General features: G+C 41.7%; 1 protein-coding gene across 5 annotated transcripts in view; it reads right to left on the bottom strand.

The window, feature by feature from the left end:
* The window catches only part of SUGCT (succinyl-CoA:glutarate-CoA transferase), a 576,570-nt gene that overhangs the window by 521,739 nt on the left and 34,208 nt on the right, over positions 1–20,623 (bottom strand). For all 5 annotated transcript variants that reach the window (XM_059655740.1, XM_059655742.1, XM_059655741.1 and 2 more), the window contains 2 exons: positions 6,729–6,820; positions 44–187 (listed from right to left, as the gene is read on the bottom strand). In XM_059655740.1, coding sequence (XP_059511723.1) covers positions 44–187; positions 6,729–6,820 — 236 coding nt within the window. The remainder of the gene's footprint in view (positions 1–43; positions 188–6,728; positions 6,821–20,623) is intronic.

The following is a 20,623-nucleotide window of genomic DNA, read 5'->3' as shown; positions in this document are numbered from 1 at the left end:
CATGCTTTTACTACATTATCTAAAATGTTATTTGGATTGGTACCTGAGATGACAGTAGGTTACAATCAATGAACAGTCCTTTTCCAGTTTTATATCTTTGTATCAATCCAGCCATGATGGCTCCACATGCATACAGGCCAGTGGCAAGATCAGTCATGGCCACTCCTGGACGAACTGGATCTCCGTCCTGATTTAAGAGTTGGGTTGAGAAAAACAGAGACAATTGAGAATTAAAACCATCATATGATTTCTCAAGTATTCTAAGGTCAAACAGAAGAAAAAGTTGTATATGCAAACACACACTAAAGAAATACAACAAACTACTATAGATATCTGTTGGTGGTAAGAATATATTTATATTTACTGTATATTTGCTGAATTTCTTGCCCTATCCCCTACCAACCAAAGCCAAACCAAATAAAATAAAATTTGTAAACATGTCTTAAGTTCTTTTTTATATATTTTACCTTGTTTATATTTTACTAAATTTTAATTCTAAAAATTATTAGTAGAATGACTTATTTTTTTTATAGTCTCTTAGAAACCGCTTTAAATGTATTTATCTCTTTTAATACATTAACAAAACTCTTTTGTAAGAACAATCTTTGGTGATTTTCTGTAAAACTAAGGCATCAGAAAAGGAAAATTTTACTCAAGACTTACGATATACAATTACAGTGGAAGGAAAAAGTATAAAATAAAATATTAAGAGTCTTCTCAATTACTCACTTTTCATATTCATTCATGTGTTTCTCCACGGTCATTATTATCAATGTTATTTTCTTATACTCCTTCATTCCCCTATTTATCCATGTATTCAAAAACTCATTGAAAGTAAAGCCTGAACATTACTTAGAAAACTACTGAAATCTGAATGAAGTGTGGAGTTTAGTTAATAATTTTGTACCAGTGTTAATTTCTTAGTTTTGATCATTCATTGTACTATGGTTTTGTAGTGTTAATATTACAAAATGGTGAAGGATATACAGTATAGGGTAATGATGAAGGTTATGAATTACGAGTATTGGAATCTTCTGTACCATTTTTGTAACTTTTCTGTAAGCATAAAGCTTTTAAAAATAAAAATGTTGAAAAGTAAAACCTGAAGTATTTCTTTAAAAATAAAATATGACAATTTTGAGATGGCAGAAATCTTATAGTGTTTTTTATTTTTAAAAAATAATAGCAGCTAGTCCAGCTAGAGTGGCACAGTTGGTTGAGTGTTGTCCTGGGCAACGAAAGGTTGCCAGTTCGATTCATGATCAGAGCACATACTTGGGTTGAGGCTTGGCTCCCCGGTTGGGGCACATTCAGAACGCAACTGATCAATGTTTCTCTCTCACATAGATGTTTCTCTCTATATATCTATCTTTCTCTCTCTATTTATCTTCCTCTCTTTCTCTCTCTCTCTCCCTTCCTCTCTCTAAAGCATGTCCTTGGGTAAAGATAAAAAATAATAATGATAACAATGCAAGCTGGAAAATAAGAGGGAAAAAACAGGAGAGAAAATACTTGCAAAGTTTTTGTTTCCTTCGTATCACAATATCCTAAATTATAAAATTAAGAATTTTAAAAAGATTATTTTCCAGACACAGTTTAAGACTATTTAACATTTTCGTTCATTTTCCCATGTCTGTTTCCCTACTTTGTCTGCCCAATGAAATAGATTGTAGAAAAGGAAGGAAAGGAGGGAGAAAGAATGAAAAGTCATCTGTTTTCTAAGTTATCTATAATAATAAAAGCATAACATGCTAATTAGACCGGCCGACCTTCCAGACGAAGCTGCAGCAGAGGCAGCCTTGCCGCGGGCGGGGGCCAAGACAGAGATGGCCACCATGGCAGGCGGGGGCCAAGCCCCTTGCACAAATTTCGTGCATCGGGCCTCTAGTTATTTATAATCTTGTTTTGGTTTTTAAAAGATGTATGCAAAAGATGTAATAAATTCTGGCAGATAATTCAATTAAGAGGCATGAATTTGAAAAGTCACCAAGAGTTTTTCTCCTTAGTCTTATTACTCAGCCTAATTACTTATAAAACAACAAAAATGTTAAAACTTTCTTTTTTAAGAAGTTTCATTTTCAAAATAAATAATTATTCTTAAATGTATCTGTGTCTATAAGTCATACATTTATTTCATACTGAGTCATTCATTATACTACTGTAATCTACAGAAAATATTGTTTTTACCTGGGAGCACATTAATTTTTTTAATGACCTATTTTCTGAAATATGAATTCTTCCACCATTTGCTAACTTCAATACTTTTGGGAAAGTCCTGGCCTTTCTTAGCTTTTTCTCAATTATTCAATGAGGGTAATGATAAAATCTACCTCATTGGTAGATATGAGAATTAAATAACAAAAGATACATCAAAGCACTTTATGAATATAAAAGGCCACAAAAATGGGACTTTTTAAAAGACTCTTGATGCTAGGAGACCCATAAAATAATTTGGCAATAGTTCAGAGGGGGAGAGAGAAGATGAGAACCTCAATCAAGGACAGAGAAAGGAGGATGGACGGATTGAAGAGATACTTAGAAATTTGAATTCTTAGACTGATTATTGGCTGAGTAGAGTAGGGATTAAAAATGAAATTAGCCCTGACTGGTTTGGCTTAGTGGATAGAGCATCGGCCTGCAGACTTAAGGGTCCCAGGTTCGATTCCGGTCAAGGGCATGTACCTTGATTGAGGGTTCATTCCCAGTGGGGAATGCGCAGGAGGCAGCTGGTCGATGTTTCTCTCTCATCAATGTTTCTAACTCTCTATCCCTCTCCCTTCCTCTCTGTAAAAAATCAATAAAATATATTTTAAAAATGAAATTAATTTGGAAAAACAATCAACAGAAAATTAAGTTTCCAAGGTAATATTTTGATTATGAAAACCACTGTAAGTATTATTTACAGTCCTAATTAGTAGGAAAAACTTATTTAGAAGTACAAAGAACAACATGGAGAACAAAAAGTGGCACATTCATTTCAAATGAGGATTTTAGTGCGCATGAACACAGTCACCACAGTCTCTGCCTTCACAGTTCATAAGAACAAACTCTGAAATTATTACAGTATATGAATCTTCTATTCTAAACACACACTCTACTCAAATTACTCACTGAAGTTAAAATTATGCTTTTAACACAGTCACAAAATTAATTTTCATAAAGTATTCTTTCCCTTACATGAAGGAAATCCCACTTAATAGTTGAAACACTGAACCGAGAGCTATAGAATCTACTCCTAAGCAGCTTCACTTCCTAGCCTATAAATAGGCATTTGAATTAGACTTCAGTGTGGTTTTTTCATATAATTCAGGTGATGCCTCTACCATCAGTTCACAACTTTATCACCAATTAAAAATATATATATTTCCGCCTGGCCAGTGTGGCTCAGTGGTTGAGCATCAACCTGTGAACCAGGAAGTCACGGTTCAATTCCCAGTCAGGGCACATGTCCAGGCTGCAGGCTCAATCCCGGGTGTGGGGTGTGCAGGGGCAACTGATTGTGATCCTCTCTCATCATGGATGTTTCTATCTCTCTCCCTCTTCCTTCCTCTCTAAAATCAATAAAAATATTTTAAAATAAAAATGTATTTTCCCTATTTTACAGAAGTGAAAACTGAAGTCAGACAACTTATCTAATGTTACACTGAATGACAAAATGAAAGTTCAAATTCTGGTTTTCTGATTCCCAAGACTGTTCAATGAAGACATTAAATAGGTCATCAATGAAGATAATAAAGATAATGACAGGAACTGGACTTAACACAAAAACTGTGAGGGTTAAAGTTCCCAGATAACATAGCAGGGGAGATACAAGCCCAGGATGACTGAAGCTGAGTCTGGGACAGAGAGGGTCTGTGCACAGATTTTAGAAGTGGAGTGAGTGTTGGCATACGGTTGTAAAACCATAGACTAGATGTGAGGTTGGAGAGCAAGAAGCCTGTGACACTGTCCCTACCCTAGAAGTTGCAGGTTTAATAACCAAGTATGAGCATCCTCCAAATGAGAGGAATTTGAAGTAAGTAAATATTATCCATGCATAATCTGGATATTTGAAACAATGTGCCCAATGTACACTCCCTTTCTATATTGGTATTCATGTATACTTAAAAGTCCTTTTTTGTCCTATTGATAGTGTTGTAATTAACCTAATCCTATATAATAAAAGCCCAACAACCTAACAGTGGAATGACCAGAACGACCAGTTGACCAGCTGCTATGACGTGCACTGACCACCAGGGGGCAGACACTAAACACAGGAGCTGTCCCCTGGTGGTCAGTGCGCTACCACAGTGGGAGCGCTGCTCAGCTGACTGGGATGAGCAGCTGCTCTCGCTGCAAACCCCGGGGCCGACAGGGAGAAACCCAAGCTGCAATCCTCACCTCCTCACCCCAGGCTCCTCCTCCTCATTCCCTATAGCCTCCTGCAAACGCCCACAGGCAGTACAGCACCCGCTGCTGAGTTCACAGAGCTGACACCGGAGGCTGGAAGGCAGGTTCATGGCCACCGTGGGACTGAGGCCTACTCCGCCGCCTCTCAGTGCTATTGTCCCTGGGCCCAGCCCCAACCAGGTCCCCTGGAGAGGCGAGTGCTCTGGCTCCACAGAAGATGCCAGACCAGGGAGCAGCCGCTCAGAGGACGGGTCCACAGCCACTCAGCTGACTGGGTTCAGCGGCACTCCCACAGCTGGCCGATCTCTGCAGGCCACGCCCCCCACCAGTGCACGAATCCCATGCACCAGGCCTCTAGTTATTAATAACAGGAAAGGAGCAAAGGAAAGGCCAAATAGTATAGGCATGTCATTTAGGCAGCTTCACCAGGAAGCTAAAGCTTTACACTCCCCAGGAACCAGTAGTGTATTCCCCACAGATTCCTGGGGGAAGGGACTGGACATTTCGGGGAGAGGGGAGATAGACCCATGCCCAGGAAAGTTGGGGGGACTAGCAAAGATGCTTGCTGTCAGCAACACCTGTGAACATAGGTCATTGGCCAGAATGGGCGTGGCCACAGCAAATGTGCAAAGATTTGAGATATTTAATCCCCTAAACAAGGAGTTTGAGCTCTTGGTTCTTCTCAGCACACTTGGCTCCTGGCTTAGGCTTAGCTTCCTGCGTTCAACCACAGGACCCACCCCAGGTGCACCCCCACACACAATGGACTAATGGGCTGCAAACAGTCAAATGTTGAACTGGACCTGGCTGCAACATGGAACGGAAACGCTGGACAGACTTTGCTTTTAGCTCTACTGGATCCCCAGCTGCACTTCTTCCAAGTCTGGATTAAGGGAAATGGGGCTTTGAAAACCCTGGGATGTAAACAAATAAAAATCACTCATCGTCCTGTGGGAGTCTCAGAAAATTATTTTCCTCAAGATATCGTAAGAACACCACCCCCAACACTCAGTGGGGAAAGGGATACCCCTCTTCCACCAATAACAAATTCAACATTTAAATAAACTGAGTGCTGGGGTGGTGTCCTTACGGTATCTCGAGAAAAGGTGTTCTAAAGGAGCCACAGTAATCCTTCACCTACCTCAGTTGTTTTTGTGTTAATCCATTTTAATTTTTGAATATACAAATTTAAAAATCCAAGATCCTTTCACATATTCACAATTGAGTTTAGTGCTTTTAAATAAGACTACTCACAATCAGGCCTTATACATAAAAGAACTTTAATAAGATAAGAGTAAAGAGCGAGATATCCATCCTCTAGTCTCACAAGGGATAGAAAGAAAATCAGTGCACTTGAATATTTTAAGGAAAGGCCATACACATTTTTTCTAAGACTGGTGAAAATAAAACACAGAAGAATACAAAAGACCTTATACTTAAAGTCACTAAAATCCTAGTGCCTGCTTTAAAATTAATAGAAAGAAGTAGACGGTAAAAAAAAAAAAAAAAAAAAAAAAAAAAGAAGAAGAAGACAAAGGCACTCTGCCTATTTATCCTAACACTACAGCAATACTTTCTGAAGAATTAACTGAAGCAAGTAATTCAGGGAAGAAACACCTACTGGAAACAGTTTTTTAAGACTATCAATCTATTTTGTTTGGGAAATGAATGTCTTTTAGTATTTCTATTTACTAGGCTTTCACACCTTTTTTTAACTTTAATTACTTTCTTATTATTTTCCCCAAATGTGCATTTTCTAAGAGTCTGCTCTAACCAAGCACATTTTGGCCACCTATATACCTTTTAGGAACTTCCCTACCTGTCATCAATGAAGAAGGATTACTATGAAATCAAATTAACTTTTTCACTGTCAGAATCTAATGCACATAACAATCAGACACAACTACACCTGGGGGATTATTAATAAGTTTTAAAATAAATAACAACTTACATTATTCCAGAGGGAAAAAGAAACCCTCCACTATGTACACATGCCAAGTGAAGGCACTCTGTAGAAATGGACATCTGTGCACCAGTCTAGTCGGCCATTCTACTTAACAGAAATACTATTCCTAAATTGCATGAAGGTGCTTATGTTGAACCTGAAGGACATAATACATATGCAACATGTGTTTACACTCTATTGCTTCTTGCTAAAAAGAGTGTTATTTTCTATGAGTCCATATTCACATCTAGGGCATATAGATAACTTTAGTAAGTCATTCACTTTCCTTGGATTCTTTCTAAAATTAACTCAAGTTTAATGGGTTAGTAAAGACTGAAAATCCTTTTGGAACACCTGGTGAAAAATTATGAATAATCTTAAGAAGGATACCTACCTCAGGCCCTGTGATGTGCATCAGACCAGAGACAGCAGAGGCCACAGCGTCATAACCAGCTCGCTGAGACAGCGGACCTGTCTGGCCGTACCCTAACACAATGAGAACAGACACATTCAGCACCACGTAAGGAGAGCAGCAGTGCAATGGTGTGTTTAGAACCATTTGTATGCTAAATCCTGCAGCATCCTGTTACTATTGCCGTCAACACAATCCCTTGAAGAAGGGAGTAAAAATTAATCATGGTGTTGTACCCCAGAAGGTAGCAAACTGGTGACTATACACCTGCACAAATGTTTTAGTCAAGTCTAGTCTGAAGAGTGTTTTCAAATCTCTTTATTTAGCTTAGAACATTTAAAAATCAGAAGTTAGCACAAAAAATAAAAATTCCTGGCATTGCCAGAAACCAATTCCAGCATGTTCAGCAGGGCTGAATCATCTGGAGTGGCAAGGGCATTTCCCCAAACCTGAATAGGATGCATTAAATTGATTTCTTGGCTGCCAGACAGCTAAAGGGCATCTTAATCTACATGTTATTGCCTCCTACTGGCCAAACACCTGAACAGCCGTAGGCTAATTCCCCCATTCTGACAATGGACTCTGTACCAAACCCTGACCCTTTGAAGTGTATATCTCTGCCTCGCCTCAGGACAAGTTGTGTTAATAAAAAGCATGGGGTCCTGGGATGAGGAAACCTAAGAATTTAGAACTTAGATCTTAGTTTCCTTTAAGCCAGCAGTTCTCAACCTGTGGGTCGCAACCCTTTTGGGGGTCGAACACCTAAGACCATCGGAAAACACATATATAATTACATATTGTTTTTGTGATTAATCACTATGCTTTAATTATGTTCAATTTGTCACAATGAAATTGGGGATCACCACAACATGAGGAACTGTATTAAAGGGTTGCGGCATTAGGAAGGTTGAGAACCACTGCTTTAAGCTAAGCTCCTCTGACCCCCAAATGCCTTTCAAAATTATCTTTCGTTTCTGGACTCCTATTTAATCTACGCACAGCCTTCTCCAGATTGCTGAACCCTTCTTAATAATGCTGGAACAAGAACCCCTGCAGGCATTTTTTGAAAAATCAGAAAATAAAAACTAGGCCCACGTTCTCACATGGCAAGAATAAGAGTTAAATAATAGCTCTTCCCTTTTACACAGGGCATAAATTCTCCAATTTGCCATTCTCCACCACTCATTCCTTTATTATGCCTCAGCCTGTTTCATTCATTTAACTTACCTTCCAGACTCCAACAAGTATTTGCTATTCTTGTTCTATGCAAAACAATATACAAAGTGGAAAAAAAAATGTCTCCCTAGGTTCTGTTTGCATATTATCTCAAGTATACAAAAAATGTATAAATGATTAAAAATCTGAGCACGAATAAAATGATAACATCTCCTAACAGTGATTTATAGGTTACAAAGAGACTGAAAAGGTATCACTTTTTTTTTTTTTTGCCATCAGCTAAAACACAAAAAATATTTTATCCTGCTCTCCTCAGTCCTGGTGCTTACTGTGGAATAAAAAAGGTTATATTCGGAGATACATGAATCTGTTTCCAAATCCCATGTGTCAATCAGAAAGTGGCCAGATGAAGAACCTTTCATAGCCATCAGCTCTTGGCTGAAATTCCTTGCATACTCTACTTCAGAAAGATCAGGAAAGAAGTGTCTCGAGGTCCTTGCTTGCTTCTCTAGCCACCTGGAACACGCTCCCTCTTTCAGTCCTTACATGCACATAACTCTCTCCCTCACATCCTCCAAGTCAGCACTCAAACAATTTCTTACCAAAGGGACCTTCCCTAGCGAACGTTAATGAAAGAACACTCTTACTTCTCACTCTTTATCACCCTTACCTGATTATATCTGTCTTGATAGCCCTTATCACCACAAGATATATAACATATTTTTTATTGATTTATTTTGTCTCCTCCCTACTAAAATGTATATAGGATTTTTTCTATTCAACTCACTGTTGTATGCCCAGCATCTAGAATAGAATCCAATAACACTTATTGCATGAATGAATGAATGACTGCTGGTTATTATAAAAGATATTATTTCCAAAACACAAATAATCCATAAAAAGTAAATTAATAAAGAAAACAACAGGGTTTTTTTCTATTTTGTTTTGTTTTGTAATTGACCAAATGGAAACATAGAAGGTCATTTTTCTTCTCTCCTGGACACACTGAATGTACAGCTACACGTGGAGCTTCACTCTGAGAGAAATCCACAAACCAGTTGAATGATTCCTAAATATTGGACAGGAGAGAATACCCACATCGAAATTGGTAGGAAAGGCTGAGACATACTCTTGTCATAAGTTCCACTCTAGGCCCAGTGATAAACAATTAGGATGGAACCCCGAACTCCCAGCTTCTCCCTGAGGAGCAAAGGGTTTCAACAGCACAGTAAATGCCCCAATTTTTAAATTCCCACCTGAGGGGTGGGCCCCCAAACAAGTAGCTCTGATAGCTAGCAGAGTTCAGGCCCACAGACTTGTAGCAAACAAAGTTGTTGATGCACAGGAACCCTAACCACAGCTACCCCTGCAGGGCTCAGAACAGACGGAGCAGGCAAAAAAAAGTCTGCCTCCTGGTCCCTCCTTCCCTGGAAAGAGTGTAACTGCACACTTTATAAGCTGCTACCTGAGGGTTTAGTAATTAATACACTTATAGAGGCTGACTGTGATCCCACCTGGAACCAAAAAGAACCAGTGGGCACATCCCCCACTTTCTCCCTTCAGCTAACTCCAACAATAAAACCAACTCACCAGACTCTCTGGAAGGAACTTCTCCTAGTGTACTTGCCTCATGCCCCAACTTTTGCAGCTACTTCTTGAGGGATGGGCCCCTGGATCACCTGGCTAGACTGCCAGCCAAGCTTTCATGGGTCCCACAGGGCTGCAGTAAGCAAACAGGCAGGGTTTTTTAAAGGCTAAGGAGCACCCCCCACAGCTATATGCCCAGGCTCAATGCAGAAGGGTTGCAAGCTTTCACAGTTGTTGCCTGGGGCCCAGCTTCTAATCAGCCTGCATCTAGGTGCTGACAGCAATCATTCCCTTTGGGACATTAATGGGTCTTCTCACACCCTCAACTACTGAGAGGCAACAAAGAGAGTGTCTGGGGCAATTACACAGGCTTCAGAGGCACCCAGGAGCTCAGGCTGGGCTCATCCATAAGATTCATCTCCTACACAAGATCATTCTGTAAAGACTGAAAGAGGTAGCTGATTTAGCTAATATGTGAAAACCAACACAGAAAGTCAAGGAAGATGAAGAAACAAGGCAAAAACATATAATAGATACACAGAAGATAAAGAGACAGAAATCTAAACATACAACTACAGAAAATCATCAAGTCACAAAGAAAAAAAAAATGGAGAAAAGAAATTACAAAACAACCAGAAAACAATTAAAATGATAATAGTAAGTCCATGATTACTATCAATAATCACTTTAAATGTAAATGAACAAAATTCTCCCATCAAGACACTGAATATCTGAATGGATAAAACAAACAAGACCCAACTACATGCTTCCTACAAGAAACTCACTTTAGCTTTAAGGACACAGATTGAAAGTGAAGTGATAAAAAATATATATTCATGCAAATGGCAACCAAAACAAAGCAGGGGTAGCTATACTTATCAGATAAAATATACTTTAAGATAAAGCTGGTCATTATATAATAATAAAGGTGTCAATCTAACAAGAAGACATAACATTTATAACTTTTTAAGCACACAACATAGAAGCATATAAATATATAAAACAAATATTAACAGAAATGCAGGGGAAAATACAGCAATACAATAATAGTAGGAGACTATAATATTCCACTTTCAATAATGGCTAGATCATCCAAGACATAATATCAATAAGAAAATATTGCTGTCAAACCTCAGAGGGAAGGCAGGAGAGGGTGGGCAGGTGGGAAGAAATGAACCAATGAACTTGTATGCATATAAGCATAACCAATGGACACAGACAATAGGGGGGTGAAGGCCTGGGCTGGGAGAGGTCAAGGCGGGGAAAGAGGGACATATGTAATACTTTCAACAATAAAGAATCCTATACTAATAAAAGAGAAAAATGATAATTGGTGTACGACCGATACCTTTCTCATTGGCTAATCAGTGAGATATGCAAATTAACTGTCAGCCAAGATGGCGGCTGGCAGCCAGGCAGCTGAGAATAGGAGGCTTGGTTGCCCCAGCGATGGAGAAAGTCAAGGATCCCCGCAGCTGCGGGGCTCTGAGCTCCTGAAGCAACAACTCCAAAAGATACAATGTTTCAATTATAGAAGCTAAAAGATGGCGGTTAATTTGCATACTCAGGCTCCAAGCAGAGCGAAGCCAAACAGCCCTGAAGCAGCAGGGCAGAGAGGCCTCAGGGTCTGGGATCAGCAGAGTCGAGAGGCCTCCCGGCCCCGAGATCAGCGGAGGCCAGAGTCGGCCCAGCCCCGCAATCAGGGAGGCGAGAGTCGGCCCAGCCCCGCGATCAGCAGAGCCTAGAGGCCCCCCAGCCCCGGTTATCATCCGAGCTGAGAGGCCTCCCGGCCCTGCGATCAGCGGAGCCGAGAGGCCTCCCAGCCCCGGTGATCAGCGGAGCCGAGAGGCCTCCCAGCCCCAGTGATCAGCGGAGTCGGAGGCCCCGCGATCAGCGGAGCCAAGAGGCCTCCCAGCCCCGGTGATCAGCGGATCCGAGAGGCCTCCCAGCCCAGGTGATCAGCGGAGCTGAGAGGCCTCCCAGCCCCGGTGATCAGCAGAGTCGAGAGGCCTCCCAGCCCAGGTGATCAGTGGAGTCCAGGTGATCAGCGGAGCCGAGAGGCCTCCCAGCCCAGGTGATCAGCGGAGCCCAGAGGCCTCCCGGCCCGCTCCTGGCCCCGTGATCAGCGGAGCCAAGAGGCCTCCCGGCCCCGCGATCAGCGGAGTTGGAGGCCCCGCGATCAGCGGAGCCAAGAGGCCTCCCAGCCCCGGTGATCAGCGGAGCCGAGAGGCCTCCCAGCCCAGGTGATCAGCGGAGTCCAGAGGCCTCCCAGCCCAGGTGATCAGCAGAGCCAAGAGGCCTCCCAGCCCAGGTGATCAGCGGAGTCCAGAGGCCTCCCAGCCCAGGTGATCAGCGGAGTCCAGAGGCCTCCCAGCCCAGGTGATCAGCGGAGCCAAGAGGCCTCCCAGCCCAGGTGATCAGCGGAGTCCAGAGGCCTCCCAGCCCAGGTGATCAGCGGAGCCAAGAGGCCTCCCAGCCCAGGTGATCAGCGGAGTCCAGGTGATCAGCGGAGCCGAGAGGCCTCCTAGCCCAGGTGATCAGCGGAGCCCAGAGGCCTCCCGGCCCGCTCCTGGCCCCGTGATCAGCGGAGCCAAGAGGCCTCCCGGCCCCGCAATCAGCGGAGTCGGAGGCCCCGCGATCAGCGGAGCCAAGAGGCCTCCCAGCCCAGGTGATCAGCGGAGTCCAGAGGCCTCCCAGCCCAGGTGATCAGCGGAGCCGAGAGGCCTCCCAGCCCCGGTGATCAGCGGAGCTGAGAGGCCGCCCAGCCCCGGTGATCAGCGGAGTCGGAGGCCCCGCGATCAGCGGAGCCAAGAGGCCTCCCAGCCCCGGTGATCAGCGGAGCCGAGAGGCCTCCCAGCCCCGGTGATCAGCAGAGTCGAGAGGCCTCCCAGCCCAGGTGATCAGCGGAGCCCAGAGGCCTCCAGGCCCCAGTTATCAGCAGAGCCGAGAGGCCTACAGGCCATGGTTATCAGCAGCCGAGAGGCCTCCAGGCCAGGGACCAGGGGAGCCGAGAGGCGTCCTGGCCCTGGGATCAGCAGAGCAGCGAGGCCTCCCAGCACCGGGATCAGTGTGACAGGGTGTGGAGCCCCAACCCTCTGATCGGCCCTGCTCTGTGTATGACAGGGTACAGAGCCCCAACCCCCCTGATGGGCCCTGCTCTGTGCATGACAGGAGTGGCGCTGCAACCTCCCTATGGACCCTGCCTTGAGTGTGACAGGGGGCGGTGCCCCAACCCCCCAATCGGCCCTACCCTGAGCGTGACTGAGGGTGGCATCGCAACCTTCCAATCCGCCCTGCTCTGTGCATGACAGGGGGCGGTGCCCCAACTCCCCAATTGGCCCTGCTCTGAGCCCGACCAGGGGCTGCACCTAGGGATTGGGCCTGCCCTCTGCCACCCAGGAGCAGGCCTAAGCCAGCAGGTCATTATCTCCTGATGGGTCCGAGACTGTGAGAGGGCACAGGCCAGGCTGAGGGACCTCCTCTCCCAACCCCGAGTGCACAAATTTTTGTGCACCGGGCCTCTAGTTAATTTTTAAAAAAGAAAAGAAAGTACTGGACTTAAACTACACATTTACCCAGATGTATCAATACTTTTTAAACTCTTCCAAAAAATAGACAAGAGCCCTAACCGGTTTGGCTCAGTGGATAGAGCATCAACCTGAGGACTCAAGGGTCCTAGGTTCAATTCCGGTCAAGGGCAGTACCTTGGTTGCGGGCACATACCCAGTGGGGAGTGTGCAGGAGGCAGCTGATCAATGTTTCTCTCATTTCGATGTTTCTAACTCTCTATCCCTCTCCTTCCTCTCTGTAAAAAATCAATAAAATATATTTTTTAAAAAATAGACAAGAAAGGACATAGAAGAAAACCAAGATGGCGGCATAGGTAAACACTGGAGTTTGCTGCCTCGAACAACCACTTCAAAAATACAACTAAAAGACGGAACGGACATCATCCAGAACCACAGGAAGGCTGGCTGAGTGGAAGTTCTACAACTAGGAGGAAAGAGAAAAACATACCGAGACTTAGAGGAGGCGCGGTGCTGAAGTAAAATACTAAGGTGCGGAGGTGCATGCGGAGCGGGCTGGCGGCTGAGGGCGTGGTTGTCGTTTTCAATCAGGAGGGAGTCTCAGGCTCTGAGCTCCAGTTCCAGGGAGTCTCTAGGGACCCAGACTCATACGGGAGAAGCAGGACTGTCTGGCATCGCGCAGAACCCTAGGGCAGCTTTCTCTCCGAGGGGCTTGCAGCGATTAGAAAAGCAAAATGAGATATGAAGGGGGCATGAAGGGAATAAAGTACAAGTCAACAGTCTCCATGCAGAAATGAGCGTCAAGCATGAGGAGTGAATTTATATTCCAGGACAGCTAGTTCACAGCTGAAAGGGCACCCTAGACCATGCTGCCAGCCTTGAAGCCCTGGTATCCCCAGCATAAAGCAGGCCTCCAGGAGCAGAGAGACACTCCGCCATAAGGCAGGAACACTGTGTGTGTGTGTGTGTGTGTGTGTGTGTGTGTGTGTGTGTGCGCGCGCGCGCGTTCTCTTTAAAACCTGTTATCCCAACAGTAAGGCAAGAGACGGAATTAAGGGTCAGTCTGCTCCGGCTAGGGAAATCAGGTGCTCAGGCTTCTGGCCAGGAGCCCACCCCATCAAATGAGACAAACAGAAGCCCTCACCATCACAACTCTAAATGGACTCTTCCAAACAAAGCCTGCAGGAAAACACACACAGAAAACACACAGCTTGCTAAGTAAAAGTGCACTGCAGTGCTGCCTTACGATGCAAGTTCTAACTTCCAAATATTTCTATTAAAGAGAAAAATAAACAGTTACTCTTGTGGAGGCAGGGAGTATGGCATGAAGAATAAGAGGATGAGTTTTAGGAATGAAAACATTTGGATTCAAATTATAGCTCTGCCAACGACTTTATTTTTGACAATTCCTTTAACCTCCCTGAGCCTCTGTGTCCACAATAGTCACATTTATCTCATAGATTTATTACGAGAATTCAATTTGATAAGACAGTATAAACAAAATACACTTTACTATGAGAGCTAAATATACTTAGCTAATAAATTTTCATTGATTAATATGCTAATAATATAGTAGCTTGCCCTTTCCACAAAATATTGAGAAAAACAAAAACTGCCTTGAGGTACGATGAAAAGATGAGAATAAATAGTTTAAGTGTTGTTGTAATTATGTTTTTAATAACCCATTAAAATGGAAAGTTTTTGTACTTGTTCATTTTAGAAAAGAAGATAATGATAAAATATATTTACATATTTTTGTAGTATGAATCAAAAATTATTCTACATTTTTGCATTATACTTACCTTAACTACCAGTACTATCAACATATATTTATGACAAGAAATAGAAAATTTTAAAGCAGAGTACTGACATTATCAAAATGGTAGTTTGCAAAGATTACTCTGTTGGCAATGTGAGGACTGAATTATTTATTAATAATTTAATAAAGAGCTGAAAAAATGGTAAGCATGGGAGCCAGATAGTTCTTTTTTAATTGTAAACTTTACAATTCCAAAAACAACTATAATCAAAATTAAAGAGGAAAAATTTAAGCATGTCAGTTCTATTTTATAATCAAGTAAGAAGATAAGGAAAACTAAAGAGTTTATGGAAAATCAGAGAGAAACACCTCTCCCTCTCCCCTCTCCCCTCTCCCCTCCTATATGCCCCTCACCCCTCTCCCTCTCCTTCTCCCTCTCCCCTCTCCCCTCTCCCTCTCCCTCTCCCTCTCCCTTCTCCTTCCCTAACTCCTTCTCTCTCTCCTGTCTCTTCCTTATCGATTCTCCTCTCTCCTCTCCTCTCCTCTCCTCTCCTCTCCTCTCCTCTCCTCTCCTCTCCTCTCCTCTCCTCTCCTCTCCTCTCCTCTCCTCTCCTCTCCTCTCCTCTCCTCTCCTCTCCTCTCCTCTCCTCTCCTCTCCTCTCCTCTCCTCTCCTCTCCTCTCCTCTCCTCTCCTCTCCTCTCCTCTCCTCTCCTCTCCTCTCCTCTCCTCTCCTCTCCTCTCCTCTCCTCTCCTCTCCTCTCCTCTCCTCTCCTCTCCTCTCCTCTCCTCTCCTCTCTCTCTCTCTCTCTCTCTCTCTCTCTCTCTCTTCTTCCTCCCCAACCCCATTCCAATCCCTCAGGTGCTCACCTTCATTTTAAGGAGCAACCTCGCCATCTTGTGGTTTCTATGAACATTTAATACAGAGGAAAACTTGCATTTCCCGACTTTATAAGTAAAAATGCAAGGGAAGGAAGCTAAAGGGAAAAGATATTTTATCTTTTTTAATATATCTTTATTAATTTCAGAGAGAGAGATAGAAACATCAATGATGAGAGAGAATCATTGATTGGCTGCCTCCTATATGCCCCACACTGAGGATCAAGCCCACAACCTGGGCATGTGCCCTGACCAGGAATCAAACGATGACCTCCTGGTTCATAGGTTGATGCTCAACCACTGAGCCATGCCAGCCAGGCAAAGATATTTTATCTTTTCATTTGCCTGAACACCAGATGATGTGGCCTGCCCACTTCTGGTTTCACTCATTTTTCTTGTGTCTACCTGGGTTGTCTCCTTAACTTATGAGCTCTTAAAAAGCAAATGCTTCATTGGTGTTTTTGTTTTCTGTACCGCCTATGACACCTCCTCCCACAGCTCTCAACACTCTGCCTATCATAGGTTAATCTTTTAGAGGTCAAAGGTCCCTCCGACAAACTGGTAAGAAGCTATAAATTCTTCCTAGAAAAAAAGTAATTGAACATGCTTACACTCCTAGAACCCCATTCATGAACCCATAGCTAAATAACTGGTTAAAGACCCTCAGTTGGTAATCACTGCTTGTTTTCTATCTGCTCCAGGCCCACAGCACCTAGATTATCAGCACAATTCGGCTGCGGGGGATCAATTCAAGGACACCTTTGAGACTTCCATGCAACTAGGAGCTTCGGGCTTCGGCCCAAAAATAGGAGGACAAAATAAGTAAGGTTCCATCTAGACTATTTCATTAGCCTCCTGCTTCTACCTCATACTTGCCTCTTCTGATCACAGTGATCTTCCTAAAACGTAAATCAGAGTCCACTACTTTCCTGCCTAAAGCTTTCTAGGGGCTTTTCCAAGTCACCTAGAGTAAATCTGAACTACTTATCCCTGTCTTAGAGTCCTTCATGACTTATCCCAACAGCTTATCCCTTCCTGAGGCATTTGCACTACCTAGAATGCTTTTTTTTTCTTCTACTCTTCACATGGCTGTCAACTACTGATCTTAAATATATCATCCACAAAGAGGCCTTCCTGCCCGCCCAATCGAAAATAAACTCCTAGGAACTCTCTGACATTGTCTCATATTTTCATTCTCTCTATAGCAATTATCACTCTCTGATATTTTTTATTTTTTGATGAACAACTGCCTCTCCTTTAGAAGCAAGCAAGCACCATGAGAGCTGTGACAAGTGTCAGTTCTCTGCCATATCTTTTCAGCACCTACAATGTCTACAGGTATCTCAGTAAATGTGTGAATAAATAAATGTGAATAAATGAGCTTAGGGAATAGAAACAACACTTATCTTACTTAATACTTATCTAACTTAACACTTATTCTTTGGCTAGAAGGCAAAGATTAAACTGTACTTCCTCCAGTAATACCTGGAATAACCTGTTTAGGGTAGAGGACAGAGTAAGAAGGTCCAGACAACTAAATTTCCCAGGTTCAACTGTTCACACTCCCTAGTAGACCATATCTCAATGACAGCGAACCTTTTGAGCTCGGCGTGTCAGCATTTTGAAAAACCCTAACTTAACTCTGGTGCCGTGTCACATATAGAAATTTTTTGATATTTCCAACCATAGTAAAACAAAGACATATTTTTGATATTTCTTTTATATATTTAAATGACATTTAACAAAGAAAAATCAACCAAAAAAATGAGTTCGCGTGTCACCTCTGACATGCGTGTCATAGGTTCGCCATCACTGCCATATCTGGTCCCCTCTCTTTTCATTCTCTGTGCATCTCATCCATACCATGGCCCAAACAAGATATTAGAAGCACCCATATCTAGAATGATAACAATATTTATTGAGTTATCATGTATTAGCACTCTATTAAATGTTTGTCCACTAGATCATTTAATTCACACAACAACCCTATGAGTTAGGTACCATTATCCCTTTTTTATAATTATAAAAGCTGAGTCTTAGAAGGTTAAGTGCCCTGTCTAAGGTCACACTAATAGGAAGTAGCAGGACGAGGATTTTAACCCAAGTCTGGGCCTGTAAACACAGAAATATTTTTTTGTGCAAGTGTGGATGTCTCCACCAAAAGTCCAAGGTAGCTCAAATTGAAGATGCCCCAAACAGACTCATATGCCACCAATCCAGACCAGTCATTTTCCACATTTACTGTTTTACTGAACGAAACATCGCCCACACATCTGCAAAAATCCAAAACCCTAAGAGTCATCCTGGACAGTTTTCCTTCAGTTTGTGTCCATAACCAATTAATCACTAATTCATTATTGATCTGCCAAATAACTCACAAATTGATTTAAAACATTATGCCCTTTTATAGCTTACTACCTGGTCCCTCACCTCAGTTTATTCTTCACCTGGCTATAAATGCCTTCTGAATATGTAATTCTGATCAAGTCATTTCCCTTATTAAATTTTTATTAAGTTGCCTACAGGATAAAATAATAATTTCTTAGTATGACACACTGAGTCATCTGTACCTGGCCCCTCACCACTCCATATGTCATCTCCTGCCACTCCTCTAAAACAACGCACACTTAGTTAACTGTTCTCCACATATACAAGGCTCTTCCATTCCTCTGGGCCTCTGTACACTCCATTTTACTTATCACCCCCACCTCCTGGTCTGTCTTGTAAACAAGAACTCAAGATAAAGACCTAGTCGATAATGGGCTCTTAAGAACAAGAAAGGAGGTTTCAAGAAGACTAGGACCTATCTTGGTAATAAATTAAAAAACAAAACAGGTATGTCTGAAGTTGATATCATGGCGATATCAACCTTTCAGCAGCTAGAGAAACTCCAACAATATATTTTTACATAAAAGGAGAACAGAAGGCAATAAAATATTTGACAACAAAGAATAGAATCTTTCAAAATGTATACAAGTATCTGGATTCTGTTTCTGCTCATTTTCTAGTATGTAGATTGTTTCTGAATTAAAATGATAAATTATAAACTCACGATGCATTTAATTTTGTAAATATATTTATTTTCTTACCTGTCTACTGAAAAGACCTTGAAGCAAAGACTAACCCAATAGCAATGAGCATCCCTAAGTGGTCCCTAAATACCATTTCTCACTAAAAGGAATTAGGGGGGGTAGGAGGGACTGGGGGGGTCAATGGGGGAAAAGGGGGACATATGTAATACTTTCAACAATGAAGAATTATTTAAAAAATAATAAAATTAACCCCCCCCCCCGCAAAAAAGGGAATTAAGATTCCTTTGGGAAATAGTTGATTCCAGGATGGGGCAGGAAATATACAAAGTACACCTAGAATATCTTGTTATACCAATAATCAAAGACTATTGATCATCAAAAGGATGCAGAAGCCATCTTTAAAAAGCCCCTACTGGCCAAAGATGAAATAGCTTGAGTATCAATAACGACAATAGCTTCAATGGACTGAAACACATCAAATTTGTTAAAATTTGTGAGTTTATAATGATTTTTTTAAATCATAAGTCACCCTTGGAGGATACTAGGGAATAAATTCATTATCATGACAATTGGTAAGTGGAATGAATTTACATCTACCCTGCCTTTACTAAATGAACTATACTTCAGGGTAATCAAATAGTTGATGAGGAGAAGATTCCCTTTATAGAAACTTTCCAACCAATATATGAAGAAGGAATGGCAGAAGTAGGATAGCTTCATTTTGTAGCTCCTAATGAATAGATCTAGGCAATCATCATCAATGGCTGTTAACATCACAAAACACCAACAGCTAGACCTTATGTTCCTCCTGCTGGAACTACAAACTTCCTTCTATAAAATATTCTTGACCCCCAAAAAATGTTTAAATCTGAGCAAGCCCACAAATGTGTCAATTTATAAAGAACAATAAAAAGTTAAACAACATGGGAATGTAAGCAGCAAAACTCAAACTTCCCAACAAATAAACTGTAAGAAAAAAAGAGATTGAGGAGGAATTAAAAATTAAAGATTTAAGAAACATATCAATCAATTGAAATAATTGGATTTAATTTGGATCCCAATTGAAATTAACAAATTGTAAAAAGAATGAGCAAGAGAAGTGGGAAAATCTGAAAACCAACTACATATTTCATAATGTTAACAAATTATAGTTATTTTTTATTTTCATGTGATAACATTGGATATTTATGCTTTAAAAAGAGTTCTTTCAGATATATTCTGAAATATTTAGAAATGAAAATATATAAAATTTGCTTTTAAAATACTAGAGAGATGGAAAAGAGGTGGCTTTGCAAACAAAATAAGATTGGCTATGGTCATTATTGAGCTGGGTTATATGTGCCAAGAGCCATTAAACTATTCTATCTACTTTAATGTGATTTTAAAATTTTCCACAATAAAATGTCAAAAAATAAATAAACTTAAGAACAACATACAAGGAATATTATAACTGAATGGGTTTAGGGCAAAAATTCTTGCTTTTCAGATGAGAAAACTAAGGCCTAGACAGGTGAAGGGACTTGTCCAAAGCCATAAAGCCCATCAGTAGCAAAACCATGACTCACACTCAAGTTTTCAGTTTCCAAGTCTTGTTCTCCATGTGAACAGGCGAGTTCTATTCTATTCTGAAGAACCTCCTATCTCTCCTACTTTATAGGATTAATTCAGAAACATATTAAAGAGCCAGTTCTCTAATAAGTGTTTTATTTTTTCATTTGTGTGCTTTGTTTTGTAGACATTTCCCTTCAGCCTCTTTCCTCCACTGTGACAATTACATGGGATGTGTTCAGCAAATAGGCCAAAGTTGCACATTCTTATGGTCTGTCGCTCAGCTTTTCCTGTTGGCATTGTAAAAAACCTTCCTATTCCTTTTATAGTTTTCCCACAATCAGACCTCCCATTTATTAGGGTTTGTACTT

Source organism: Myotis daubentonii, chromosome 10 (assembly GCF_963259705.1).
Source record: "Myotis daubentonii chromosome 10, mMyoDau2.1, whole genome shotgun sequence".
NCBI classification, from domain to species: Eukaryota; Metazoa; Chordata; class Mammalia; order Chiroptera; family Vespertilionidae; genus Myotis; species Myotis daubentonii.
Note: the sequence above shows the minus strand (reverse complement) of the source record. Positions and strands in the feature narration are given on the sequence as shown.